This window comes from Chondrus crispus, genomic scaffold, assembly GCF_000350225.1.
Source record: "Chondrus crispus Stackhouse genomic scaffold, scaffold_245, whole genome shotgun sequence".
Classification (NCBI taxonomy): Eukaryota; Rhodophyta; class Florideophyceae; order Gigartinales; family Gigartinaceae; genus Chondrus; species Chondrus crispus.
Window position 1 is genome coordinate 115951 of NW_005179122.1, and position 27196 is coordinate 143146.

Below are 27196 nucleotides of genomic sequence, written 5' to 3' on the forward strand. Positions count from 1 at the left end.
AATTGGGTGGGTGAGGGAGGCGATGTGTCTGGGGCTGTGGGTGGTGTGAAGGAAGGGGAAGGGGGAAGGTGCGTGTGTCTCTGTGTGCTGCGATGTATGTCAGGAAGAACGGAAAGCTGGGGAGGGTGGGGATGGTGGGTCTCAGGGGCAGAGGGCTCGAGAAGGCATTTGCATCGGGCCGTGTGGTGAGGTCGCGTGGTGCGGGCGGATGGCGAGGGGGGAACGTGTCGTAAGGGAATATGCGGAGCCGGGTGGCGAAAGCAAAGGAGAAATAAGATATGCGGAGATTTTGGGAATTTCCGCCAAGAATTTATGTACTTGAAAGCACATGCGACGACGGGAGCAAACAAAGGCAAAGCTGTGGTGCGCATTCACCATCCACCCCACCAACCACATGCTGCCAGCACGCCATGTCCTTCATCGACTGCCGGCGCAGTCAACGGCGCAGTCAACGGCATCTCTTCAACACACGTGTCAATCTGTACACCTGTACCTGTGTAAGGAATCTCAAATCACAACGTGTACACTCACAACGTGTACACGTCGTACACCTATACTGAGACAAAAACGCCCGCCTAACGCCGTTGTGCCCCTTCGCTCTTACCTGGCTCTCATTCCCACCGCCAACAACATTACTTTTCTAAACACCTCTCCGCACCCGCGACCGCATCCTTCCTGGCCCACCCCCGCACCGATCCCTCGCAATGGAGAACCCCACGCCGACAGAGCCGCCGAACACCCCGCCGGACGGCCCCCAGCAACCGCGTCCCGTCATCAACCCCATCGTCTACGACCTGCCGACGACGCAGACGGCGTCTGCGACGGTGTCTGCGCTGGTCGAGCAAACGCAGGCCAAGTTTGCCGAGCGCGCCGCCCGCTTCGGCACGCCCGTCGTGCGCCGCGCGGGCGACGTCCAAGTCCTGGGCGCGCGCCGTGCCGCGCTGCGCACGGGCTTTGCCACGGGCTTCGACCCGGGCGCGCCCGAGCATGCCGCGCTGCGCGCGAAGCGCGCCGCCAGGTTCGGCATCGTCCCCGTCGAGGCCAAGCCCGCGCCGCCGGAGGAAGGCCACCTCATCCCCGTCGCCCGCGTCGATCCGCTGGAGAGGAGGAGGGACGTCGCTGTGGGGGAGGCACCCAGGGAGAACGTCTTGCATGTTTTCGGCGTCGATAACTTGTCCACCCCGCAGATCATGGCCCATTTTAAGGAGTATGGGCCCTCTTGGTGCGAGTGGTTGAATGATTCCAGTTGCAATATCGTCTTTGAGGATTCTTTCACCGTTGCTCGCGTGCTTCGTGGGATGGCTTCCGCGGCGGACCACGTGCCAGAGGAGCCCGTTGACAAAATGGGCGATGAGGAAGGGGCGGGCACCAGCGTCGCGGTGGCAGGGGAGGGCCAGCTTAAGGAAGAGCTCAAGTGGAAACCCGCAACGCCTGTTATCACGAGGAATGCCAGTGTACCAATTTGGACTAGGATGGCCACGGAGACCGATGTCAGACCTGAAAAACCAAACCCCAAGTCAAAGTGGAGCCGTTCAAAGAGCAGGGAACACGAGCGCGAACAAAGTCGACGGCGTTCACGTGTGGGAGAGTCGCATGACGAAAGTAGGAGAAAACCGAGTACACAAGGCATAAGTCTTGGTGTACAAAAAACAAGAGACGCTATTGCCAAGGTGAAGGCCAAAAAGATCACCCGAGCGGATCTGGATAAGCCTCTCAGCTCGTGATCCCTTCGACATTTTGCTGTCAACCATACCTGTTTTGCGTGCTTGCCGACTACACTCGCCACAGTTGCAAGCGAGGACAGAGGCGCGGGATACTCAATTCTTGGAAGCAGGGAGAGGTGATGCAGCACGTTGTAGTCAAGCTCGTTTGTTGTATTTGTTTATACATCTTGAGTGGGGCGACTAAACCGGGCGTGTACATACGTAATAGATGTTCATAAAAAACCCACTCCGGAACATGAAACGCAATCGTTCCACTTGCTCGAAAAACATGCAGTTGCTCATCCTTTCTGTCTCAGGCAAGACGACCGACGATGTAGTCTTCGTTAAAATTGAGAATATTGATCGATTTCAGCGAATCGTCGTCTCGCAGTAACTGGAAGACCACGATCCACAGAATCCACACGAATACTTGAATAATTCCGACGAGCAGCGATAAATATACATACTTTTTGATCTTGAAGTTGGGGTCCTGGTCTCTGAGTTGCCGCAGGTAATAATACACACTAACAAAGTGCAGCAAAGGAAGGCCAAAACATCCAATGTAGAAAAAGAGGCGACATCTGGGCAAATTCTCCTCCTCCCACCGAGCTATTTCCTGTTCCTTCAACTCCTGGTCCGCAGCTCGACGCTTTCTTTCCGCTACTCTATACTCCTTGCTTTGTCCAGTCTGCAGAGTTTGAAAGAGTGGGGACGTCTTTGTAACAGAGACCAATGCAGCACCTGTGCTGTACGGTCTGGGCACGTTGGCGTCTTGTGGCTTGTCGGCGCGCCCCATCCACGGCGACACACCGACCTCTAAGACTGACCCCATAGGTGCCCCCGAGGCGGGTTGGGGTCTGATGGGCGGTGCCACGCCATTTGGAAGTGGCGGAGAAGCGTCTTCCGGTACGGCAACAGAGATCTGGTCTGGACTGGCCGGTGAGACCTCATCCGCAGACTGTTCTGACGGCCTCCCCCCTCGCGGATGAAAGGTGTTGCGAGGAGAGAAGCGACGGGCCATTTTAGTGCAATATCGCTGCTGGGGAGACCAGCGCTAGTGCAGGTCGGAAGCTGAGGTGGAGGTGTTTTTTGTGAAGGCAAGCGAGAGAGACACGAGTGAACTGACAGGGCCTTTCTTAGAGACGAGCTTGTTGGCACTGATTCCCTTCCGTAACCTGGGACAACGCTTAGGTATCTGCCTTACTCGCTATTTTCCGAATCTCACTTGAAATGGGAAAACATCCAACACGTGTAATGTGATCGCTGTCATCTCAACGCAATCCCGCGTCTCTCAGGGCACAACGCAGTTTGCGAGTTTAGTTGTAGTACGGTACCTTCGAAGGTATAGTACTGGGCGCTGCCCCCTTTCGTTCAGACACCTGTTCTACAGTGAACTAATCGCCGAAGTACAACCGACAAGTGAGAAGCACATCTTTGCTTTGTTCTCACCATGGCATTCATCTCACATGCGCCATTAACGTTTTCATCTACCGGGTGTCGACCTGCAGTGACACATGGCAGAGCCCCAATCCCAAAACTGTCCCCAAGGCGCAAGGCAAACTGTCGCACCCGCCCGGTAGTCATGTCATCGGGTGGCTTGGGAGATGACGATAACGAGAAAAGGGAGCCTCCGTCTCGGGATCTTTTTGTACCCGTGTTCGCCATGACAGCTATTCTAGGTTACACGCTTATTATCGCATGGGACTTGCTCAAGAGTTGGAATATCATATGAAGCGCAACACTCCACAGCGAACGAGGGGAAACGCTTCGCAAGAATCAGTATGGGATTAGCTTTCGGTCATAGGAAAAGAAAGAGCCGTTGTCCTCGGTATCGAGAGAGTCGATAACATCAAGCAACATGCCTGCTGCTTTGTCTGCAGGGAATAGTTTGTCAGGTTTGACGTTCTTTCTGAATGGAGCAGACAGGTCCGTTTCAACGGTCCCTGGGTGCAGTGAGACGCAAATAATCCCACGGCGCCCTAGTTCGATACTCATGGTGCGCATGGCTTGGTTCTGACCGGCTTTCGATGAGCGATAGGAGAGCCATCCCCCTAGGCCATTGTCGCTGATAGATCCAACACGCGCAGACAGAGCCGCTAGGACGCTTGGAACGCGCCCTTTCTTGCGCTTGGTTATCATCAACGGAGAGAAATGCTTGGCGACAAGCACAGGGCCCATCAGGTTTACCTGCGACGTGATCGGAGCATGGGTTTAGAATGTTAGATTCGAAAGCAACTAAGAACCGGTTCATTCGCAACGCCTGATCATGGTGATGCCTTACCTCGAGGTTTCTTCTAAAAAAGTCAGCATCGACCCGAGCGAGGGACGTCTCCGGCATGTTGTCTCCCTCATGCAAAATGCCGGCACATTGCACTAGCAAGTCAACTCTACTGTCCCCCGTCCACTCCTTGACTTCGTCAACAGCCTCTTCAATAGACGCCTCATCGCAAACGTCCATGGAAAGCACGTTGAAACGATCCGGCATGAATTGCCACAGGGCAGAAAGCGCATCAGCCTGCTCGACGTCGCGGCACGTGGCGACGATCTTTCCCTTCCATCCGCGTGATACCAATGATTGCACCATTGCGAGCCCGATGCCGCGGCTTCCTCCCACCACGACTGCTACGGCATTTGAGTCACTGCTTCGATCAGCAGCTATGCTGTGCGCCATCCGCGGCCTTGCTCGTGGTTGACATTTGTACGCGGATGTGCAGAAGAGCGGGCTGACTCGGGAAGGCATCCAGGAGGATGCCGCCCAGGCAGGACGCATCATGCTGTTTTGGATAATTCGCTGCATCTAAACCTGTTTTGCATACCCTATCTACGACGAGTCAGTGGTAGGATACGGAGGGCGGGGTGAGAGCGGTTAAGGTTGGCGAGGGCTGGACAGGGAGCACGCAGGGTGCCGAATCTCGCCGAAGTGTGATGCAGGGAGGCGTTTCGACGAAAGGAACGAAGCCAACAAATTGGGAGATATAAAATGACTTTTATTCTAGAATCCTCTTGCATGCAGCCCAATAGAAGGGAACATATTTTTCTCCATCGCACGTGCCACCCTGCTAACCTAGTCATGAACCTGGAACTGGCAGCATTGGATGTGTTTCGCTGCGGGATAGCCACCTGCTCTCGTCAATGTCTCACGGCCAAGCCCCGATCTGCACGCAAGCATGCAAACTGCGCGGCACGCAAAACTCGACACGAGGCTAGGCGCTGATTCGGTGGCACTTCTAGGTGCCGCGGAAACTGAAGGTCAAGTCACGCGGCAGCGGGCGGTCGTCGGCACCTACTCGCTGCGCAATGACAAGGGTGATGCTCCCTATCGGGACGGGGGCTTATTAGTCGTATCGGCGACGCGAGAGGGAGATGTATGCTCGCTGTCGATGGAGCAGGAGGTGCACGACATCCCGGGTGTGCTGGACGTGGCAGCACAGACAAGCCCCGGTATCCTATACGCGGCCTGTGCAAATGATTCCTTTCTAGCATTTGGAGATATAGATGGAGAGGGAAGGTTTCTGCACTCGCTGCAGAAAGTTCGCGAGGTCGAGGATCCGAACCGTATCCTTCTTTCCGTGGATGTGTGTGAGGATCCCGGCAGTGATGATGCCTTCGTGGCGTCCTCGGATTCGGCTGGTGGCATTTCAGTATATCGTGCGGTGAAGCACGGCTGGGAGCCAGTGATTCAACGAGATACACACACGCAGGAGGCGTGGTCTGTGCATATTGATGTATCTCGAGAAGCGATGTACTCTGGCGGAGATGATGGTGCGCTTGTTTGTTATGACTGGAATACCGATATTGAATGCTTCAGACTCCGCAAAGCTCACGGGGGGGTTGGTGTGACGGCGGTTACGAAGAATATGTTTGAGAGCCGGGAGGAAGGGGAATTTCATCTGTGGAGCGGTGGGTATGACGATGTGCTACGTTTTTGGGATATTCGGTTCACAAAACAGTGCGTTTCTGAAGTTGCTGTCGGCGGTGGCGTATGGCGCATTCGGTTTCACCCGAAGAAGAAAGATCTTATGCTTGTGGCCACAATGTACGATGGCTTTAAGGTGGTCAGGAGGGACTGCTCTGATCATCTCGAGGTGCTATGCCATTATCAAGGTCACGACTCTATGGCATACGGCGCAACATGGGTTCCGGCATTGGACCGCGGAGACCAGCACGTGGCATTGACGGGTTCTTTTTATGACCACTCCTTGCAGCTATGGACGTTTGATGACAACCCTTAGTTCAAAGGGTTGAGTTCCAGGATCATGTGCAACCGGTGACTGAAGAGCGAAGCTCCGTGCATAGTGCTGATTGGACGTAGCGCGATGGATTGACAATACGTATTTCATATTGGGTGAAAGGAGTGTCCATGCTCCGGGCGGGGCTTGATCGACTGCGCTGGCCGCTGGTGATGCAAGAATGTGATCCAAAAACGTGAAACAAGAGGGTTTTGGTTGTCATAAAGTATACATTGCGACCAAATAAAATAGGGTGAAGCTGTATCTACGCTATTGCTGTACATTTGCAGGTGCGAGAACGAAACTGCGCTTTCCGCACCTGTCAGGATGGACGATGACATTTGCGTGAGCATTGCGAAGCAACCTTGGATTCGCCACAAGTCAGCTCACTCGTAAGCTGTTTTCTTTCGCTCTGTAAAACATTGACGAGTTCTACGCACGGTCCAAAGTCGCACTAAAATTCACAGGAGGGTCGGAAGTGGATAGAAGGAGGCTTTTGCTATGCCTGCTCGTCCTCTGGAGGAGCTTCCTGCTGCTCTGGTTCAGGGTCCGAGCGACCCAATGGGTCATCTCTGCAGATAGGGCATGAAAGCTTTTGCATGAGCCACTCGTCAACGCATTCGGCATGAAAGACATGTCTGCCGACGGCACACGGGAGTTCCCTCAAGACGTCGTCATCCTCATAATCGCATAGACAAATACTGCACGACATCTCGGTATCATTTCCATTCTCGACGACGTCGTCCTTGCTAAACTTGAAGAGGCGCAATTTGGACAAATCTTCCTCGGTAGCGGCCGGGGCCCCGTGTCTGCCATTCAAAACTGGCTGCAGAGCAAACAAGAAAATGATCAAACAAAGCAAGATAGACGAGCACAAGACGGCAAGCTCGACGGCGATAATTGCTGTGACTAGCGTGGGAATGTGGCTGGATTTGCGCCCGTTTTCATCATCCTCGTGCAAAAAGAAAATGCCAAGGAGAAACCAAGAGAGCGCAGCGATAGAGGCGAGCCTCAAAAACCAGATGCAACAGCGCCTCAGGATGGGCCACCTGTCGGTGGGAAAGACGCGCATGGCGACTCTGCCCAGGGTGCGGACGGAGGCCAGGGCTGCGTTGACGATGAGCCAGATGCGCAGTTGTGAAGAATTTGGGGTGTCGGAGTCATCAACGAGGACATAGGTGGTTGTGGAGAGAACCAGGAGGAGGTAAAGGAGAAGAACTCGGTCGGTGGGTTTGGCTAGGAGTTGGGAGAGGATGCCAGGCCCCTGTCCCGAGGAGGGCCGTGGCGGACGCATGGCGGGATCATTCGGACTCTCCAGTTCTGGGATGCGCGGGGAAGGGGGGGGATGGGTGCGGCGGGCGGGCGGGCGGCGGGGGGGACAGAGGGGTGGCGAGGAGAATGGGCGGGACGGAAGTGGGGGGGGAGGGGTTGACGGTTGGAGGGGAAGGTGGAATCCGGTGGCGTGCGTGAGCGGGCGGGGGGGGGGGGTTGAGGGATGAAGGGGAAGGCGGAATCCGGGGGCGTGCGTGAGCGGATGGGGACGGAGTAGGCGGGGGAAGTAGCGACGTTTCTTTGCGGTGGGGTTGTGCGACACACCGGAAGTGGTGCGTGGTGCGTGGTGCGTGTACTGAGCTGTACCGGGAAGGCTACTGTAGCGAAGGGTTCAAGGGCCATGAACGGTTTTGCCGCTCTGGATATTCTCTTGTGCATACGACGCGAAGGCGAAACCCTGCATCTGTTACGCGCACGGCCTCCACCCCCCAAAAATGTACCCAAATTCAAGTATGCAACCGTCAATCAAAAGAGACCGTTCATTTATGACAGCTTTTGTACCCGACCTTCCCCGGTCTTCGGAAACACCTTCTTCCACTGATTACCCCGCCTCCGCCATAACTATGTCCACTAACACTAGCACAACACGCTTTCTACCTCGAGACAATACAATACAACTCTACAAAGTAAAACTCATGACCTTGCTCGGAACAACATCGCTCCCATCTGCTCCCCGCAGCCTTGCCCCAATATCCGATACATCGCTCGTAGCGGTGCCAGCAACGACTGCGCTGTCGTTTGACTCAGAATACTCGTGTATGTCGTGGCGATGAATCCATCTACCACAATGTCTCCGTGCAGAGTCTGTGGATTGTATAATCCCGTCTTCAACTCACTTGAAATCTCCACAACCCGTTCCCATTTCCCTTGGTCCGTCGGAATAAGGTCCCCAACCTGCAATGTCTCAGCCGGTACCACGCCTCGCGAAGAGTGCACAAAGTGCCCCTCTGTCGCCGAGAGCGTCCCCTTCTTTGTGTGCAAGTTCACAAACATCGCGACATGAACATCTGACCGATGAGTAAACAAAAACACCTCGCTGTACACCCCGTGTCCCACGTGGACCACGTCACCCACTTTGACCTCATCCATCCGCTTCCGCTTGCCACCAGCCACCTGCACCATTGCCTCGGCACCGAAGCAAACCGAACCATCATCATCATCGCGTGGAGCCTGCTGCTGCTCACCACCAGCATTCGTGCTCGCACCTGAGCCTCCGGAAGGAGGACACGACGGGCATGTCCCTCCGCTAGTTGAACTGCAGGAGTACTGCGAGTGACATTCTACTGGGCAGTTGGTGCATCCCTGCCGGCAAACATCACAAGCGTTGGGTCTGGCGCATCCACTGCAGTGTGTGGAACAATGAATGTCTCCGGAGCCTCCGCAACCGCACCTGCTTTCGACGTTCGCTGCCGACACAGGTAGAGTCTCCCTCTTGGTCAGTAACTGGACGGTGCTGCGGCCACTCCTGCAGCAAGTACTACAGCATTGATGACACTTCGGCTCAGCTGGTGGTGGTGGTGGTGAAGGAGCCTGGCAAGAATTGCATTCCCCGCATCTGCTAGCATCGCAGGCGCAGCCGCCCGGATTGCTGCAGTTGATGCACGAACCAGTTCGCAGAGTCAAGGAAGCTGGCAACAGGAATCGAGGCTTGAGCTCATGGACAGCGCGAGCGGCGTTGTAGTTACAGCACGTAGGGCAGCATGAACAATAGCCGGTGGGTCGGGTCTGACAGCCGGTACTGCCACAACCATGGCCGCCCTCCGTGCCACCGCTCGAACCAGAGTATGTGGTGGCGGCGGTGTCAGTGGCCGCGGGAGGGGGGGTTGTGGCTGTGGGGGGCGAGGAGCCTGAGCCTGAGGAGCCTGAGTCTGAGGGGGTTGAGCCCTGAATCTGAGTGGTGCCGTCCGGAAGAATGATGATGCCATCCTCATCTCCGTGGCCGCCTTGTATGTTGTCGCCCGGGACAGGTTGGCCCGGGCCTGGAGGGATGGAGCCTGTGTCTTCCATGCCTGTGCCTCCTTTGCAGTGGGCTGCGTAGCGCTCTGCAAAGACTTGGAGGTTTGTGACGACGCAGCCCAGAGATGATTCGAAGATGCGAATGCTCTTGTCCATGAGGTCGTAGAGCTCACAGCATTGGGTGGTGGAGAGGCCGCGGTGGCACTGCGGGAACTTGGACCAGTAGTCGTTGTAGACAGAGACCCAGTCGTCGCACGAGGTGACGGTGGTCTGGCGCGACACGGCGGAGAGGGGGAAGGAGAGCGAAAGGGGAAGGAGAGCGAGGGAGAGCAGGACGGCAGCTGCCCTTCGCGCCATAGTTGGGACGGTTAAGGGTTGGGGGTAGGAGCGGGTGGATGGGCAGCAACTGTGAGGTGGCACGTGAGTGTATCAAGCAAGTGGGAGGGTGGGGTATGATGGGGAAGGAAGTAGGGAGTGGGTCGGGAGTGGGTCGGGAGTGGGTCGGGAGTGGATAGGATAATACGGGGTAGGACTTTAAGCAGGGAGGCAGTGGGTTCTTATCAGACCTTGTTCCGGAGAGCGCGATACGGGAGGGCAGGGAAGGCTGGAGGGGAAGTGCGGAGGATTGCGCCAGTGTTGAAGCAGATATATGAACGACAGGCGAAAGGCAGTCGGGGCGGTGATGCGGACGCAGAGCAGGGACGGAGGCGGCTGTGGAAGGGGGGCCAGACGGAGCATCAGATCCTGCGGGAGGGTCGGTCGATTCAGCAGAGAGAGATGGAATTTTTTTTTCCCGCAGAATAGGTTTGTGGGTCTTCGCGCGCTGATCTGGCTCTTGTGACATCTCATGTAAGTTACTTCCCGTTTCGTTTCGCCCTTTCGCAAACGACTCCTGTTTTTTGCTTCCAAGCTCTCGTTTACCCTCTATAAGGACACGCGTTCCCCTCCTACTCGTCCCACCTATCAAAATATTCCAACCTCTCTCCACCCATCGACTGATGGGCAACAGATTGTAATCCATTCCCTGTGCTCTCCACACAGGGCAACAGATTGTAATCCATTCCCTGTGCCACGTGTTGACACATGAATCAGCACCTCCACACGTGGCACCAGCATGCGCATTACAGCTACCATTACAGCTCCAACTCTCGTACATTCCACGCTGACACGAACTGCGCTGCAACTTTACAGTACCCAAGGGTACACCTCTTGCATTTGACTTCTCCCTGCCGATCAACGCACTCTACAGTATCTCGCCTGCCGTCACCTTGGTAAGCTCCCCTTTCTCGCCCCTTCCTCAACCTCCCCGCCTCCCCTCCACCACCATCATCACCTCCTACCTTCACCTCCTACCTTCACTTCCTCCCTTCCTCACCACTCCCTTCCTCACCACTCCCCTCCTCTCCCCTCCCGTCGTCCGCACCCCCGGCCTCGCCATGGAGAGCCTCATCGCCATGTTCCCCGACGCCGACGTTGCCACCCTGCAAGCTGCCCTGGCCGCGAACGACGGCTCCGTCGAGCGCACGGTCGACTCGCTCCTTTCCACGCACTCTTCCTCGCCGCGCTCGCGCCAAGTCGAGCAAGATGCCGCGCTAGCCCGCAGTCTACAAGCCGAGCAAACCCTCCCGTCGCAGCCCGCCGCCGACCCGCCGCACCACCAACCACGCGCCCCAGACGCCTTTGAGCTCCCCTCCCTCGCCGACCTGCAGAACGCCGTCAAGCCTCTCGTCGACGGCGTCGCCTACGCTGGCCGCGTCGCCGCGGACGGCGTCTCCGCCCTCTACAGAGACTTTGTCGCCCCCGACGTCCCCACCGCCTCGCACCACTCCCCCGCCCACTACTCCGCAAGACGTGCCCAGGACGATACCGTCGTGCTGCGCGGCGAGGCCACCTCTTCTCCCGCCGCGCGCAGCACGAGGCTGAGAAGGGCCTCGCACCCCGCCTCCTCCGTCTCCTCTGCCGATAAGAAGGACTCTTGACCTCTCACCTGCGCGTGCATGGCCCGCCTGGCTTTGTAATTATCTGTCTTCACCCCGGCTATTGTACACACTTTGTATAGCACTTTCTTTTGCCCTTTCTCATACTACACCAGTACCACCACTTATCATCGTCGCCATTTGCTCCCAACCACCCAACTCCCTCGCAAGTTAAAACTACTTCCACGCCACACCCGCTGTCTTTGCGTCCTACGTCTGCAAAACTATCCTACCCTCTACTCCGCAAACACGCTCCCATCATGCTCTTACTCCCGAGACTCGGTCCGCTCCTCCCCATGCCCAACCTCGTTCCCCTGTCTCCCCCCAAACCACCGCCGAGCCCCAAACATCCGCTCCGCTATCCCGCTCACGACTTGCATAACCCCTTGCAGCATCGCGTTCTCTGTCGACGAGTCCAGATCCGACCCTACCTCCATCGCCACCCCGTGCTCCTCGCTCGAGTACACGTCCAGTTCGTCTATCAACTCGGTCCCGCCCAAGTCCACGCCATCTCCGAACGGCACTCGAAAAGAAAACTCAATTTCCGGCGTCGGAATCATTTCCGCCTCGGCCGAGAGGGACGTTTCTCTAGACCGCAACCTCTCCTCTTCCATTTCTTCTATTTGTCCGCTATTGGGCGATTCGCTCGTCCGACCCCCATCTGTTCTACCAGACTGTAACCCGCTCTCTGATTTTGACGACGGCAGCAAGATCAGCCATAGACAGGCGAACAATACCGAGACCCCCACAATGCAGATCACCACCCATAATGCCAGTAGAGGCAGCCCGATACCAGAAATTGTATTGGCGGACTCTGCCACCGGCGGAACGACCTTAAAGGCCTCACACAAAGACATATTCACAGTCTCGATTCGCGTCAACTTCAGCGCCCCGCTTTCCAGCTTCACAGCGACCGATACATTCTGACTCGAAATTTCCCTCTCGAGCGCATCGACGCTATCTTTAAGTTCATCCTCGTCAATCGACCGCGTCACTAGAATACCATATCGCAGCACTCTCCCTTCTACGCTGATAAATCGAACTCCATCTTCTGAGAGTCTGGGAAATGGCGTTCGAAGTCGCACCGCAATCTCCCCCTTTTTGTACGTGCTGAACGTAGTAGCGTTGTGCGTAGAGCTCTCCAACTCGACCAGTGTGAATCGATTTGCTGCGTATTTTGCCGGGTCCTGTTCGCACTCATCGGGCTGCGCGATTTCTGGTGAAACTAGTGAAACAGAGAGCGTGCTTCCAGGAGCGATTACAGCTAGCCGTCTGACCTGCGTCTGTTTCAGTGAAGCAGTGAATAAGGAGCCTGTAATGACATCCCCGCTTCCAATATGGGACATGTAGGTCAGAGTGACCTTGAGGTCTTGAGCAGACTGGTTTGACCAAGTCGGGGTCCGAAAACTTAGTTCACTGACAGCACCGGCTTCTCCGGTTGTTGTAGCCGAAGCGAAACGTGTAGCCGAAACGGATCGTCGATCATTGTTGCGCGCTTCAAATTCAAGAGCGAAGTCTTCGGCTCTCAAGTCAGATGTCTGCAGGGGCTGTAACGCATTTGCAATCGATAGAGTCAGCACTTCATTTCCGTAATGATCAAGCGTAGCGACATTCTCGCCAAGAACTATTACTGGCGGCGCAGCTCTCTCATCAAACACAAAATTCGTCACTGCATGCGACGGAAAAAAAGGCATTCCCATGAGGTCCAACGCGGCTGAGTTGGGGGCTTTCCAATCGATACGCACCCCAAAGTTGTAACCCGATACGCGATACGATTCGAATCTGAGAATGAGCCACCTTCCATCGCCGGAAATGCCTAGCCCACATTCATTGAGCATGGAGACGTCACTAATCGAGTAATCATTTTTGTCGTAGACAAAAAGCGTGTTCCCACGGCTATTTTCTCTTTCTGGAACAGCTTTCAAAGCTACTTTTCCTGAGCAAAACGTTCTATCGTACAAGACCGAGTCAACAAGACCAGCGGTTTCAATCAGCTGGAGCTCGACACCGCGGTTGATAGGTAGCAATCCCTCACTGTTCGAAGGCGGTTGTATTCGAAGTGGGAGCGCAAGTTGGCGTCGGTCAATCCACTCGGCGTACGAACCGAGGCCGATTCCTTTTCGAAATGCACCAGAGACGACGTGCTGGCCAATTGCAACTTGAATGCCCGAGACTGTAACTTGAAACTCAGCGATATACAAGAACGAGGGGTTCCCAGTGGTGGCCTCAATGGCGAATTGGGCGACCCCCACCGTGCCTTGGAATGAAAAGTTTGCCGAAAATGTCCATGACTTAGTATCGGTGCTATAAAGCGGATCGGAAAAGGTTTCTGAAGACAAAATGTCTCGCGGGGGATTGCGGACAGCGATGGAGAGTATTGATTCTATTGGAGAAAGAGTGGATAGGGAGAAAGAAAGTGCAAGAGAAGCGAAACCATCTCGTTGCATGACATTCACGCGGAAAATGTGGTCATCGGAAGGGTTTTGCTGTCGACGGGAGCGACGCATGGAGACGAAATCGCTGGGGACTGGCGATTGGCATGACACAAAAGGAAAAGGGATTAGGATAGATGCAACGAGTAGGAGGGGTAGAGGAAAGCGGAAGGGGGTAGCGTCATTTGGTGCCATGGTCCGAGCAGAGAGAAGGGAAGACGAGGCCGGAACACTCGGTCATGCAGAAACTGCAGGAAGTGGAAATGAAGTATTGTTACCGTTTACGGCAAGGACATTGTGAGAAGCAAGAAAGTGTTTACATGTAGAGTGATAGAGTTGGTAAGAGGAGATTGGAGACTGGAAGCGAGTAGGAACCTTTGTGCTTTGTTGCTCACCAGGATGTGGGATGGCCCGTTGCAAGAAGCGGTGTTTCTGGTAAAGGTGCGGGGCATGATGTAGTCGTGACTTGGTGGAACGGTACCGTACATGCGAGGGGCAGAGGGGGGTGCGGGTGGGGGTGCGAGTAGGGGTGTGCGGTTGTTTGGTAATAGTATAGGTGCAGTTAAACAGCGTAGAGTACTGGGAAGGGATGTATGTACGGCGGATTGGTCCATGAAGTCATCTGGGACGGAGAACGTAGCGGCTACCGGGGAGTGGCCAAGGTAGACAGCCGTGGACAGGTACATGCACGTACGGCAGGGGGGAAGAGCGAGCACGGCGTAGTAGGTGGACCAACCGTGGGTTTGCGAGAGGGAAGCAAGGAACTGGGCGCCCCATATTTCCTATAATCTCAGCTATTATCTGTTAGATATCAGCGGAGAAGCTGAAGTACAGTAGGCGCATGGCCGGCGTGACTATATGAAGCATACTGTGGTTACCCTTGGGAAGGGTACTTGCCATTTCTGTTAGATATCAGCAGAGAAGCTGAAGTACAGTAGGCGCATGGCCAGCGTGACGTGGCACGTTGCTCTCCGTGAGGCACTGACGGCCCGATCGGTGTGCTCAAAATGATATTTCCACGGTTTAAACACTGTCCCCCGCGCCGTGATCGGTCATCACGGGGCGTCGAGTACCAGCTTACAGTATTTTGCGATTACAGAGTACAGTACCCTTGTACTAACGGTACTGCACAGTTTTCAGTCTTTAGCAATTCATTCTTCAGCAAAAAGAAATTCAGTCTTCGGCACTGCTGTACCACTTCACGTCTTCATCATTCCACATTCCATATTTGGAATACCAAGGGTACCCTTCGAAGGGTAGTTCCATATTTGGAATAGTGCGGCTGAGGGCCTCTCTTCGCCTCGACGTTTTTCGACTCCTGTGAAGCTACGATATACAGTATTTGGATACCGTACCAACTCCACACATCTACAGTACCAGCAGTCTTCCTGAATAGGCTACGTTTTGCATCATTCCATCATTTTGGGATGATGGTCAACGTCTCGACTCGTGACTGCAATGCAGTCTCATTCCTACATACAGTATTTTGGAACCATTGCTAAAGGTATACGTTGTCCAGGGAAGTATGGCAGAGTCGGTGAGGGTACTGTGTCCCTTTGACGGGTTAGGGCTTGTTGAAACCGTTTTGGAGTGAAATATACAAAATCAGGTGGATCCAGATTTCCAGAATGATGACATGCTGAAAGAAACCCTAACATACCCTTCGAAGGGTACAGTGCATAATTTCATGTACTCACTACTCTCACTTCTCGTTTGATAAACACCCAGAGTCACTGTACCGTACCGCATTTCTTTTCTCCACAAAAAATGCCGCTTTCGCTTCCGCGCCAGCAAAGATAATGCATATATTCATAAGTGTAAACAAGTCGTTTCTGGTGTCTATTGGACCGCAGTCCTCACCTGTGGTTACATTTTAACCTATTTTTTCTTGACTTGCGTCTTCTCGAGAAAGAGAAAAATATCATCGACACTAGATTTTGTGAGACCTAGATGTCCTTTCCGGTCGTTTTGTAAAAATGCCTGGCAAAGAACGTACTTTTTAAGCATGCTTGAAACGTTATGGAATAGTACTTTCAAACCCAAAACATTCGCTTAGAAAGAGCATCTAGATGGTTGAACTTTAGTACAACTTTTTTGTTTCAATGTATTCGAAATTGCTACGATGAAGTTTTGCACAGTGTTAATGTCGAGGGCAAGTATGCCCAAGAAATGGTATCCAAATTGACTTTCTGTATAGCGGTAAGAAGTCCAACGTAGCTGCGCGTATCGCAGGCAGCGGCAGGGGAACAGTTCCCAGGGTAGGGAATGAAGAGAGGTTGGTTGGAAGGACAAGGCGAAATTGAGAGAAAGGACAATTGGGTAGTGCTGCAGTGCTCACCCCGAGGGTCCCGCCGTTCGGACTCTCGGCACAGTACTGAATACGATATTAGATGCCCATTATTTGTCTGGAATAAAACCTCGTAACCCAAGGTTCTTGTTCAAGGTTGTTTCCAAAAAAATCGAAATATGAGTACAGTATTCCGAAGCAATAAAAGTGTGACTACACCCGTACAGTACAGTACTCTCACACTTTCATTGCGTTGGAATGTTGATTTCGTTACTCAATGAAAGGCTGACAAGTGGCTTCAGTGCCGGCGCGCTTCTGAGGAGCCAGAGCTGCGGTTGGTTACTGAGTTTGATGATGCGTTTCCCCCTGGCCTGCTGGGGAGCTTAATCACTCATCCTCATAAAGGGGTGGCAGGGCTTGTCCAAAGGTGGGGAAACTGGCATCAGATGCTGCAATCTTGGCATTAAGGTTGCAGCTCAAGGAAACGGGAGGAGTAATGGTGTCATTCGTGAGTCAGAAACGGCACATTGAATGGAAGGTCTTTGCACGAGACCCGGTCAGTGTCGCGAAGAGATGCTTAATAGATGTCGAAGCGTTTTCAAGCAGGCTTTGGCAGCTGATGCCTGAAATGGAGAAATATCATGGGCCTGCCAGACCTGAGGCATTGAGGTCATTGACCGTCATTCAGCGGACTTCTAAAGAGGTTGGGATGAAGGCCGTGGATGTGTTCATAAGTCATGCTGGGCCGGACAAGTTAACTATTGCAAATCCGCTTTTTGACAAATTACGAGGAGAAGGCTTTAGTTGCTTTCTCGACAAGAAAAGCATGAAGGCAGGAGACTGCGCATCGGAAGAAATGATCCCAGCTATGGAGTCGGTCAAGATTGGGGTCTTCATTCTATCCCCCGAGTTTGCTGCTAGAAGGTGGCCGATGAAGGAATTGCGATGCTTTCTACGTCGACGCAGAGACGCGCGAAGCAGCGGAGCGGCACCGCCGATTTTGATACCTGTATTTTATCGGTTAGGCGTTTCAGAGTGCCGAAGTTTCAAGCCTGAGCAATACATGGATGAGAATGGAAGCAATCTGTTAGAGGCAGAGAAGTTCTACACTAAAGAGAGACAAAAGGAAGCGACGTTGGCAAGAGTGAAAGATGAACTGCGAGAGGTAACAACTCTCAATGGGATTGAAAATGAAGAAGCGGCATCAAACGATTTGCACGATCCATTTGCTTTTGGCTTCCGAGAAATGTTTGTGGATCGAATAGTATAGAAGGTCAAAAAGAAGTGTGAAGCTCGTCAGCAGCAGGAAGCGAAGAGCGTGGGTATTCCCTCTACAAGTACAGCCGCAAACAGCTAAGGAAGGGGGTTGCAGCACTGTACCGAAAGGGTCAGTTGAATTGAGATTTCCGAAATGGGATTTGCGGAAAGACTCCCCGGCATACAGCAAGGCGGTTCTCACAAATTTGTCGAAGCAGAAAAGTTGGATGAGTAATGTCTAGCAGCACCCGCGTCGAACTCAAATGAGTCGTGTCTATCGAACCTGCGCCACCAGCCTCCGTCTCAGCGTCGCCCGTAGAAGGGCCACTCCCGTATCGCTCTGCCCTGCCTCACCACACCAAGGCCTCTGAAGAGCACGCGCCTGACGATGACATGACTCCACAACGGGCCTACCATCTTGTACACCACATCCCGCCAGAAACTCACAGCTATGTAGTCTTGTTATTGATTGTGTTCCCAGCGCCCTAGATGCATGCCCTACATCTCCGCAAGACCATTCAGAGTTGTGGCGTCACGGCAAACGCAAGCACAACACTTTGCATCGATCAGTCCTCATACCACCGAAGCCCTTCCCATGCTTAGCAGAGACCCTTGCTACCGCAAATCCCCCTACCTTTTGCACTCGCTGCTCGCGCTAGGTAGACGCTTATCATAACTGCAGGCACAGTTTTCTTCTTGCTCCGGTAAGACCGGGTTCCCTGAAAGAAGCCAAACGGAACGGCAGGCGTTGGGGACTGAATTACAGAACAAACCCGAGCTGCGTTGCGGCGGTACTAAAGTTTGCATCTGAGAAGCGCCGCTCACTTGAAGCGCAAGCGCATCAACAAAGTTATTTTATCTAACTTTCAGGGGGAGCCGATCTATACCACAGGACGGGCTTTAAAGAATCACATTTGGGTGGGACATGATAGGGCCGAGCCGTGATAAGGCAGGCGATGGTAGCCGAGGCTAGGCTGGACCATATCGTTGTAGCTAAGGCGCTGAGAGAGACGGGACTTGGCAGTTCCAAATGACGTCCTACTGCGAGTCGCGATCTGACGAGCGAGAAGGTCAAGTACGGACGTAGTGCGAGCGCTCGGGGCGCCAAGAGTGCCAAAGGCAAGAGCTACGAAATCCCAATCAAGGCGAGGGAGGTCATGGTCTTCCAGATGGAGCGCGGCGCGTACGGCGTAGTCGGTGGACAAGCGACTACCGTGGAATTGCGAGAGGGAAGCAAGGAACAAGTCGCCCTGTTGGGTGTGAACTGGGGGGTTCCTCCTCAGCTAAAATACACCTGCCCAAATTCTACTCCCTTCGTATGGGCCCAAGTCTTCTCCTTCCAAGCCCAAGTGCCACATTCCAGATGCGAATGACACCTTGCCTAACATGCTTCGCCTGCTTACTAACCTACCCTCGGCATTCCTACAGAGGGCACTTCTCAGCTGGTTCCACTCGAGCTCTGTCCCGGAAGTGAAGTCTTGCGCAGAGTCATTAGGTTCGAACCCTGCAAAGCAGGTGTACCTCGGATTAACCCCGAGCGTCGACAAGTAGTCGCGCGACAAGGTTCCCAAGACGTCAGCCGGCTGCAGTCTAGAGACTTGACTGAGAGAGGTGAGGTTGACCTCACGCTTTATACGCCGACATAGGGTTACTGCCCTGGCAAGCAACTTGAAATTGCGTCTATGGTCTCCGGAGGACACATCGGTGACAAGGCTGCGTGGCTCGACAACTTCATGGAACTTGGAAGCTCTGTTCTTGAACGAGCACGCTCTGCGCGGTGTGAACCATATGAACTTACCGTGCTGCGTAACTACACCGCATCCCTCCGGGATATCTCTGATGCAGTTTACTAGCTCCCCATCGACCCGGATCACACTGTGATTGTAGAATCTGCGCGGCTCTGAGTCCTCACAATCGCTGTCGTCGCCATGTATGATGTAGTTGGTATTGGCTTGCAGCGTTATGTTGCCATCTGAAGTCTTACTTCTTACTTTCGGAGTATTAGGATAGTCTGCATCGTTACCAGAAATATGTCCTTTTATAACCACCGAATTTGAGAACCTGACTAACGTTCCACTCGAGGCCCGGACTGGGATCGTACCAGAAAATAGGCCAGTATGTTTCGCACAATCCTTTCCCCCCGAGATCTTGACGCTTAAGTTTCTTAAAATGCTCGTGGTCCTTATAAGCTCCGATTCGGCGGCCCTTCTCAAACTCGGAGCAGAGAAAGCCCCCAACTTGAATTTCTCATAGACAGGCAAGCTGTCTAAGTCTTCAAGCTCGAATTCTTCCCCACCCACCCTGAATTTCACGCTACCGCCCGCGGCAGACAAGCTGTCTACTACTATGTCCTCTACCGTAGATAAAGAACTGCTTGAACTCATTGTGATTGTTTGCGTTGATAGTTGTGTTGTTGAAAATTATAAACTGGTGAATGTTGGGTGTGAATTGGGGAGTTCCTCCTCAGGTAAAATGGCCCCCACTTTGCGACCCTCGGGTCAGCCTCCAGTGTCTAGACGACCGTCAATTTGACCTCATATGAGGCCAGCTTTTCTTGCACAAATATACTGTATACATTAACGTTGTCCGTAAAATAACGCGTTGTTTTTTTCCATTTACAGTGCCTCTTACGATATAGTGCTATAGCGTGACATACCACTAGCTATGGCACTATTGGAGGGATGGCACTATATAAAGGAGGCTCAAATACATATATTTGGGGACAAAGCACACTGCTAACACAAACACAACACATAGCCTGTATAACACAACTAAATAACTTCATCCTTTGAGTACTGAACCATGCCGGATGATACACGTGTGAGCTTATGATAACCTGTGCCAGAGGGTGAGCCATAGCACTATCACTATATAGAGGGAAGCACTACTAAAGTAGGCACTATTGAGCGACCCCCCCCCTGTACCCACAAACTCGATGGACGTAAAGTAAACGCGAGATTGAAAAATTCCACCACAAGTTTTGCGGGCTGACCTCCAGCAAGGTACAGGGGGGGACACCCATTAGTGCCACTTTTACTAATGCCAGCCTCCCATTAATGCCGGCCAGACGCACGAACACGAAGAGTGCCACGTGTCACACGGGTCCGGGTGTTATGCTGCCGTCCGTCTAGACAACCCCCACCCGTTCCTTGAGCGCCTCCATCGGATTCCCTTCTCCGCCAAACACAACCTCCCCTCTCACCTTCCCCGCCTCCAGTATCTCTACCGTCGCCCTACCCGCCTCCACCCTCAATGTTTTCCTCACGTGCGACAACCCGGCGTTCAACGTCGCCGCCATTATCCTTGCAAACCTCACCGCCCCCATCTCCACTACGCACTCTCACACTCATCTCCCTCCGGGCCTTCCTCACGCCGGCCGCCTCATCGCACAGCGCGTCCAACCGACACGAACTGCGCGCGGGCCATGGCGCAACGGGAGGCCGGGTGGAGCGACGAGCTTGCCGACCCGCTCGTGCACACTCTCCCCACGGGAGAGCCGCGTGGCGCAGGCGCGGACCAGTTTCAACAGCTCAGGACGTGTCTCGCAGACTTTACGCAGGAGTCGCACGACAGGCTCACCACTCACGAACGGAGCGTCCAGGGGCTGCTTCGTCGCATCGGCGAGGCGGAAAACGGCGGGCCCATGTGAGAGACGCGCTGGAAGTGGGGAGATAGCGCATTGTAGAACGCGACGCTGTCGAGATGTTGCGTTGCGCTCGCAGTAGAGTCGGGTGCCATTGTGTAAATTGTAACCTGCGTGACAGCGCCGTTGATTTTCTACACGGTGAGACGGCGAGGGAGACAGCGGGAGGGGCTGCGGCGCATGGCGGGCGGGACGACGCGGAAGCGCGGCGTCGGAGAGGGACAGCGCTACACAAGCGCGATGGCGTTACCAGCACCGGAAAGCGCGGTTTGACACGGGCGCAAAGGTGGCAAGCCGGAGCAAACTGGTCGGGGAGTTGAGCGTCTGGTCGGGAGCGGGAGGCACTGTGTGATTGAGGTCTAGATTAGCGGGGATTGCTACGACGCGGGCTGATGTACCTACCTGCGAGAGAGAGGAAGCGGGCGGTGGTGTGGGGGGGCCGCCCATAACCTGAAACGCGCACGAACTCTCCGCAAACATGTAATCTTCATAGTCCTTGATAGCATGTGCCATTTTCATTGCCAAAGTGAGAGTTGCTGTGGTGTGACAAAATGCGGATTCAGCTAATGTGGATCGTCTGCAAACAGAATTGCAGAACGAGACTTGCGAAAGGACTCCTTGATGTCTCACAACAGCTGTGCCATGGTCCTTTTGCCTTCCCCGCCCCATCGTGCAATCGCCGGCCACCTCGAGCGCCGTCGTTGCGACGATGGTGCCACTCTACAACTAGATCTAGTTGTACTGCATGCCCTTATCGCCTAATACTCCCATGTTTGAAAGTCTACGTCTGGCGTAAACATTTTGGAAAAGTGTTCACAAATTTTTCAGATTTGTATTGCTGAAATTCTCGTTTGCGTAAGCTCTGTATTCACGAAAGAGCAAGCGAAAGCACATCAGCTCATCCTACAGATCCACACGATCGTCGCCACTGTTTCCGCTTTCGTCGACAACGACAAGAGTGCCGCGCGCTGAACGCTGCCTTCAACCTTCGCATCCCTGTTTTTTTAACAGCCGGTGCTGTTCTCACGCATAACACACTCCACACCTCACCAACTTCACATCCATCTTTAGCTATTCACAAAAACATGCAGGAAAGCTTCCGTCAAGAGACGGGACCATATAGAAAACGGAGAAAGATGCACTCTACCGATGTGTTCATAAGCCATGCTGGCCTGGACAAGCTACTTATCGCACGCCCCATTTGGGAGAAATTGCAAGCACATGGTTTAAATTGCTTCCTCGACAGTACGTCATTGCAGCCCGGCTACGACGGACCGGATGAACTAGCGAAGGCCATGGAGTCTGCGAAGGTCGGTGTTTTCATACTTTCTCCCGAGTTTGCGGCTCGAAAGTGGACGATGATGGAACTGCGTTGCTTCCTACGCCGACGGAGTGAGGCGATAGGGAGTGGGATGCGACCACCGATACTTTTTCCGGTGTTTTACAGACTAAGTATTCGTGAATGCAGAGAGTTGGACCTGGATCGGTACTGGGATGGCAAAGGAAATAATATTTTTGAAGTTGAGAAGTTTTTTAGCGAGGAACGACAGCGCGAAGCGAGCACGGCTACGGTGAAGAGGGAGCTACAAGAGCTGGCAGATATCCCTGGGGTTGAAAATGACGAAGAGGCAACGAACCTGCTGAAAGACGAATTCAGCCATCTTGCAAGGGCACATTTTGTGGAGCGAGTATTCCGGTCGGTGAAAAACAAATTGGAGAAGGACTCAAGTGATGAAGTGAGAGATGCGGTAGACGCTATTGGCGATGTGATGACGCGTCTGCACGTTCACAGTCTTGTCCTCTCCGCCATTCCAAAATCCTACGATACGCTCACCCATACGTTCCCCGACATTCCACATCGTCACAAGAATGCCCAGATCTTTTCCACTGATGTTGGGGCGGTTAATGTGAAATACTTTACTACCAACAGGATCGAAGCAATGAATCGTCAAGGTATTGACATTGTTGAATATCTTCGCAATGCCATACTGCGAGTTCTTGAGAATAATTTTCACAATGACCGAGTGCTGATGTCCAACATTCTCAACAATATCTCTGTGATGTACTTCAATGAACTGCAAGCATCCTCTTCCATCCCACAACTGCGCAAAATGGGACGCCAACTCCTCGAACAAGCAATTGGCATATCTAAGGAATGTGACAAAGCGAGGGCAAATTTGGCATTGCTTTTGTGGCGCGGACATGACAGAACGGGCGATGAAGCCGAGATATCACGCGTCATAAAGCTACTAGAGGAAGCAATCTCTATCCGCCCACTGCCAAAGCACAGGGTTTTACTTGCTCGTGTATTGATATCCGCCGACTCGGGCTTATTATGCGACTGGGATCGTGCGAAGGAACTTCTATACGATGCTATACGAGAAGACCTCTTCGGACCTGCTGAGGAACTTCTTGCAGACATGCTGACACATGAACGTGAAGGAGTTCCTCCAGATGTGTCAGGTGCTAACCGATTGCGCTCCCTTCTGCTGTATTCAAGAGTGAATTCGAAAGAAAAAGCAGACACACTTCAACGTGTTGGTTTCCAGGACTCGCAAGAGTACGTCGAGACAAAGCTCAAAGAAGCAAAAGCAAAACAGTCGCAAATCTTTCTGCTGGTTTTAGGTGGTGGGGCAAGAGGAAAGACCTCACTTGTCCGCAGTCTTCGGAAAATGTCATTCGAAACTGAGTATAACCGAACAGAGCTAGCTGCACTCTCTAGGATACAAGTGCTTCTTGGAAGTCGAGAAATGAGCGAAGTGGACGTGGACATGGACGAGCTTGCACATCATCAGGACTCGCTGAACGCTATCCTATCACGACAAGCGATATCGTCTCCGAATACGGTTATTCGAAAGCCGACAACTGTCGAGAACAGGAATCAGAATCCAGCTCCAAGCATTCCTTATGCACATTCAAAGGGCGAACATGCTACAATAAATGACGAAAGGACCCCGCGACGAACGACGTCGTTTATAAATCTAGCTCCTCAGACTGGAAATACTTCACAACCGCCAAAGGTAACAATGAATCCTCTTCTGGCACGGCTTCGAAATGATTTGGAAAACTCAGCCACTCCGAAGGAGATAGACGGAACCCTTGTGCAATGCTGGGATCTGGCTGGACAGTCACAATATGTGATGGCACATGCGTTGTTCGTTAAAAACGGAAGCTTGTTTGTGTTTGTAGTTAACTTGAAGAATCTATTGAACATTTCAACTCGAGTCGAAGAAGTGAGGGAATTATGTCGGTGGATGCAACTTGTACATGCACTTGTACCGAATTCCAAATTTGTGCAACCGATTATTGTCGGAACACACAAGGACTGTTGCCGGGACTTGGAGGAGGCTGAAGATGTTCTACTCAAAGGCTTAAAGGACGAGGTGGGGACAGCGGTTTACAATGATTGGGTGCGAGCCAGACCCAAAGCAGAGAACGACATAGGCTCCACCATTTCTTTCATCGCTGTGGAAAACAGAACTGCTCTGGAAGATCCTGGAGAGTCTGGTATAGAGGAACTAGAAGAATTAATCAAACGTATGTCGGACGATATCGTGGCTTCACGACTGGAAGTACCACTTTGGTGGATAGCTTTCGTGGAAGAAGTAGAACGGAAGAGTGCTGAAATGAATGCTGAAAGGATGAGCACCATTGTTTGGAACATACAAGAGATATTCAAATGTGTAGATGGGTTTCCAGCCTTTAGTACAAAAAAGGAAGAGCGATATGAAGAAGCCTTACAAGCACTGAAGTATTTTAGCAAGCTTGGGAGAGTAGTATTATTTGAGATATCAGAGAAGGAATTGTATTTGTTCCCACGCCCTGTTGCCATGCTTGATTTCGTACGGCGCGTGACTGGACCAGAAGAATGTGCGCGCAGAAGACTGTCCCAAGAACACGCAAGATTGTTGGATAAGGGTTTGTTGACGAAGGAAGGTCTGAAGGAATTGTGGCACGAACACTCGCAGGAAACATGCGAAGTGATGCTTCAGGTCTTATGTCGCGTTGATTTGCTCATACAAGTGCAACCTGCAAATAACTCAAAAGAGTTATTTGCGATCCCGGCTTTGCTACCGAAGGCTGGGAAATGGCTTCAGTGTCGGCGCGCTTCTGAGGAGTCAGAGCTGCGGTTAGTTACTGAGTTTGTTGATGCGTTTCCCCCAGGTCTGATGGGGAGCTTAATCAGTCGTCTTCATAAAGGGGTTGGCAGGGCTTGTCCAAAGGTGGGGAAACTAGCATCAGGTGCTGCAATTTTGACATTAAGGTTGCAGCTCAAGGAAACGGGACGAGTAATGGTGTCTTTCGTGAGTCAGAAACGGCACATTGAATGGAAGGTGTTTGCACAAGACCCGGTCAGTGTCGCGAAGAGATGCTTAATTGATGTCGAAGAGTTTTCAAGCATGCCACTCAGAGGCAAACCGTTCCTTATGAAGCACTATCTGAGGACGCAATGTCGCTCAGATTTAACCGGGTGCGGAGGAGAGTGGACAGCTTCCTTTCAACTTCCTGGAGATTGGGTCAAGAGCGTCACAGAAAAGGGATTGCGGAATCTCGATGGCGAATGCACCGATTGTGAGGAAGCTTGGAGGCTTTGGCAGCTGATGCCTGAAATGGAGAAATATCATGGGCCTGCTAGACCTGAGGCATTGAGGGCATTGACCGTTATTCAGCGGACTTCTAAAGAGGTTGGGATGAAGGCCGTGGATGTGTTTATAAGCCATGCTGGGCCGGACAAGTGGACCATTGCAAGTCCGCTTTTTGGCAAATTCCGAGGAGAAGGCTTTAGTTGCTTTTTCGACAAGAAAAGCATGAAGGCAGGAGACTGCGCATCGGAAGAAATGATCGCAGCTATGGGGTCGGCCAAGATCGGGGTCTTCATTCTATCCCCCGAGTTTGCTGCGAGAAGGTGGCCGATGAAGGAATTGCGATGCTTTCTACGTCGACGCAGAGACGCGCAAAGCAGCGGAGCGACACTGCCGATATTGATCCCTGTATTTTATCGGTTAGGCGTTTCGGAGTGCCGAAGTTTCAAGCCTGAGCAATACATGGATGAGAATGGAAGCAATCTGTTCGAGGCAGAGAAGTTCTACACTGAAGAGAGACAAAACGAAGCGACAATGGCGATGGTGAAAGACGAACTGGTAGAGATAACAAAGACAACTGGGATTGAAAATGAAGAAGCAGCATCAAACGATTTGCACGATCCACTTGCTTTTGGCTTCCGAAAAATGTTGGTGGAGCGAATAGTGTATTCGGTCAAAAAGACGTGTGAAGCGCGTCAGCAGCAGGAAGTGAAGGGCGTGGGTATTCCCTCTACCAGTGCAGCCGCAAACAGGTAGGGAAGGGGATTGCAGCACTGTACCGAAAGAGTCAGTTGGATTGAGATTTCCAAAATGGAGAATTGCGGAAAGACTCCCGGCATGCAGCACAGTAGTTTTCACAAATTTGTTCTGCTTCTCTTGGAACGAGTGAGCTCCGACAGACCATTCCCAAGAGGCAGTGCAAAGGCAGTGCGATAAGTCTGGAGACGCAAAGGTTTGTGCTCGCCATTGCTCCGACGCACCATGAGCTGTGATGAGGAGGTGGGACCACACGGTCGCCGCGGCCGCCGCTTTCACATCCCGAGGCAGAAGAGTTGGATGCGCAACGTCTAGCACCACCCGCGTCGAACTCAAATTAGTCGTGTATCGAACCTGCGCCACGAGCCTCCGTCTCAGCTCCGCGCGTAGAAGGGCCACTCCCGTATCGCTCTGCTCTGCCTAACGACACCAAGGTCTCGGAAGAGCGCGCGCCTGACGATGACATAACTCCGCAACGGGCCTACCATCTTGTACACCACATCCCGCCAGAAACTCAGAGCTATGTGGTCTTGTTATTGATTGTGTTCCCAGCGCCTTGGATGCATGTCCCACATCTCCGCAAGACCATTCACAGTTGTGGCGTCACGGCAAAGGCAAGCAAAACACTTTGCATCGTTTTTTAAATCGGGGCAAAAGTTATTTTATTTTTTCTAGACAACGCAAGGCTCGACTTCATTTCTTCTATTTTTTAAATCAGAAGGTCACTGCCACAGGTATCTTACCTTCCGTAAAGGGTAAAGCATTTGCTTGTCGATTCTAGCGAAACCCTACTCGTTGATGCAAATAATTTATATTTATGGGTTTACGCAAGACAGAATTCTGTAATTAAAAATGAGAAATAGATAAACAGCATGCAGAATTCTTATTTTTGAAAAGTCATTGCAGAATATTTTTAAGCAGTTTACGCTACAGTACAGTTCGTGAGAACCAGATGTGTGAGTATGATCTCTGACCCTCTGGGTAGTAGTCCTGGAACGCGCTATCCGCATCGGAGTGGGCACTCGGAAGCTGAGCTGCTGGC

The 27196-nt window shown here is 52.8% G+C and overlaps 9 protein-coding genes; 5 read left to right on the top strand and 4 right to left on the bottom strand.

Moving 5' to 3' along the window:
• The first annotated feature begins 1298 nt into the window (after positions 1–1298).
• CHC_T00004727001 (hypothetical protein) lies at positions 1299–1724 on the top strand. The gene has a single exon (XM_005716081.1). The coding sequence runs from the start codon at positions 1299–1301 to the stop codon at positions 1722–1724; it is 426 nt and encodes a 141-aa protein (XP_005716138.1).
• A 132-nt stretch (positions 1725–1856) lies between these two features.
• On the bottom strand, positions 1857–2724 carry CHC_T00004728001 (hypothetical protein). XM_005716082.1 is given in 2 exon segments: positions 1857–2016; positions 2017–2724. The coding sequence occupies 1 exon segment, from the start codon at positions 2722–2724 to the stop codon at positions 2017–2019; it is 708 nt and encodes a 235-aa protein (XP_005716139.1). The 3' UTR covers positions 1857–2016.
• A 268-nt stretch (positions 2725–2992) lies between these two features.
• CHC_T00004729001 (hypothetical protein) lies at positions 2993–4374 on the bottom strand. XM_005716083.1 is given in 3 exon segments: positions 2993–3479; positions 3480–3890; positions 3985–4374. The coding sequence occupies 2 exon segments, from the start codon at positions 4372–4374 to the stop codon at positions 3480–3482; spliced, it is 801 nt and encodes a 266-aa protein (XP_005716140.1). The 3' UTR covers positions 2993–3479.
• Positions 4375–4870: 496 nt separating this feature from the next.
• CHC_T00004730001 (hypothetical protein) lies at positions 4871–6213 on the top strand. XM_005716084.1 is given in 2 exon segments: positions 4871–5935; positions 5936–6213. The coding sequence occupies 1 exon segment, from the start codon at positions 4871–4873 to the stop codon at positions 5933–5935; it is 1065 nt and encodes a 354-aa protein (XP_005716141.1). The 3' UTR covers positions 5936–6213.
• A 1485-nt stretch (positions 6214–7698) lies between these two features.
• On the top strand, positions 7699–8037 carry CHC_T00004731001 (hypothetical protein). Its single transcript, XM_005716085.1, has one exon. The coding sequence runs from the start codon at positions 7699–7701 to the stop codon at positions 8035–8037; it is 339 nt and encodes a 112-aa protein (XP_005716142.1).
• Positions 8038–8043: 6 nt separating this feature from the next.
• On the bottom strand, positions 8044–9627 carry CHC_T00004732001 (hypothetical protein). XM_005716086.1 is given in 4 exon segments: positions 8044–8068; positions 8097–9111; positions 9259–9577; positions 9578–9627. 3 exon segments carry the CDS (start codon positions 9575–9577, stop codon positions 8044–8046), a joined length of 1359 nt encoding a protein of 452 aa, XP_005716143.1. The 5' UTR covers positions 9578–9627.
• Positions 9628–10674: 1047 nt separating this feature from the next.
• On the top strand, positions 10675–11199 carry CHC_T00004733001 (hypothetical protein). Its single transcript, XM_005716087.1, has one exon. It carries the CDS (start codon positions 10675–10677, stop codon positions 11197–11199), a length of 525 nt encoding a protein of 174 aa, XP_005716144.1.
• Positions 11200–11268: 69 nt separating this feature from the next.
• On the bottom strand, positions 11269–13823 carry CHC_T00004734001 (hypothetical protein). XM_005716088.1 is given in 2 exon segments: positions 11269–11462; positions 11463–13823. 1 exon segment carries the CDS (start codon positions 13821–13823, stop codon positions 11463–11465), a length of 2361 nt encoding a protein of 786 aa, XP_005716145.1. The 3' UTR covers positions 11269–11462.
• Positions 13824–16094: 2271 nt separating this feature from the next.
• On the top strand, positions 16095–26926 carry CHC_T00008669001 (TIR domain-containing protein). XM_005716089.1 is given in 5 exon segments: positions 16095–16184; positions 16343–17049; positions 17231–17366; positions 26250–26390; positions 26391–26926. 4 exon segments carry the CDS (start codon positions 16095–16097, stop codon positions 26388–26390), a joined length of 1074 nt encoding a protein of 357 aa, XP_005716146.1. The 3' UTR covers positions 26391–26926.
• Positions 26927–27196: the final 270 nt, after the last annotated feature.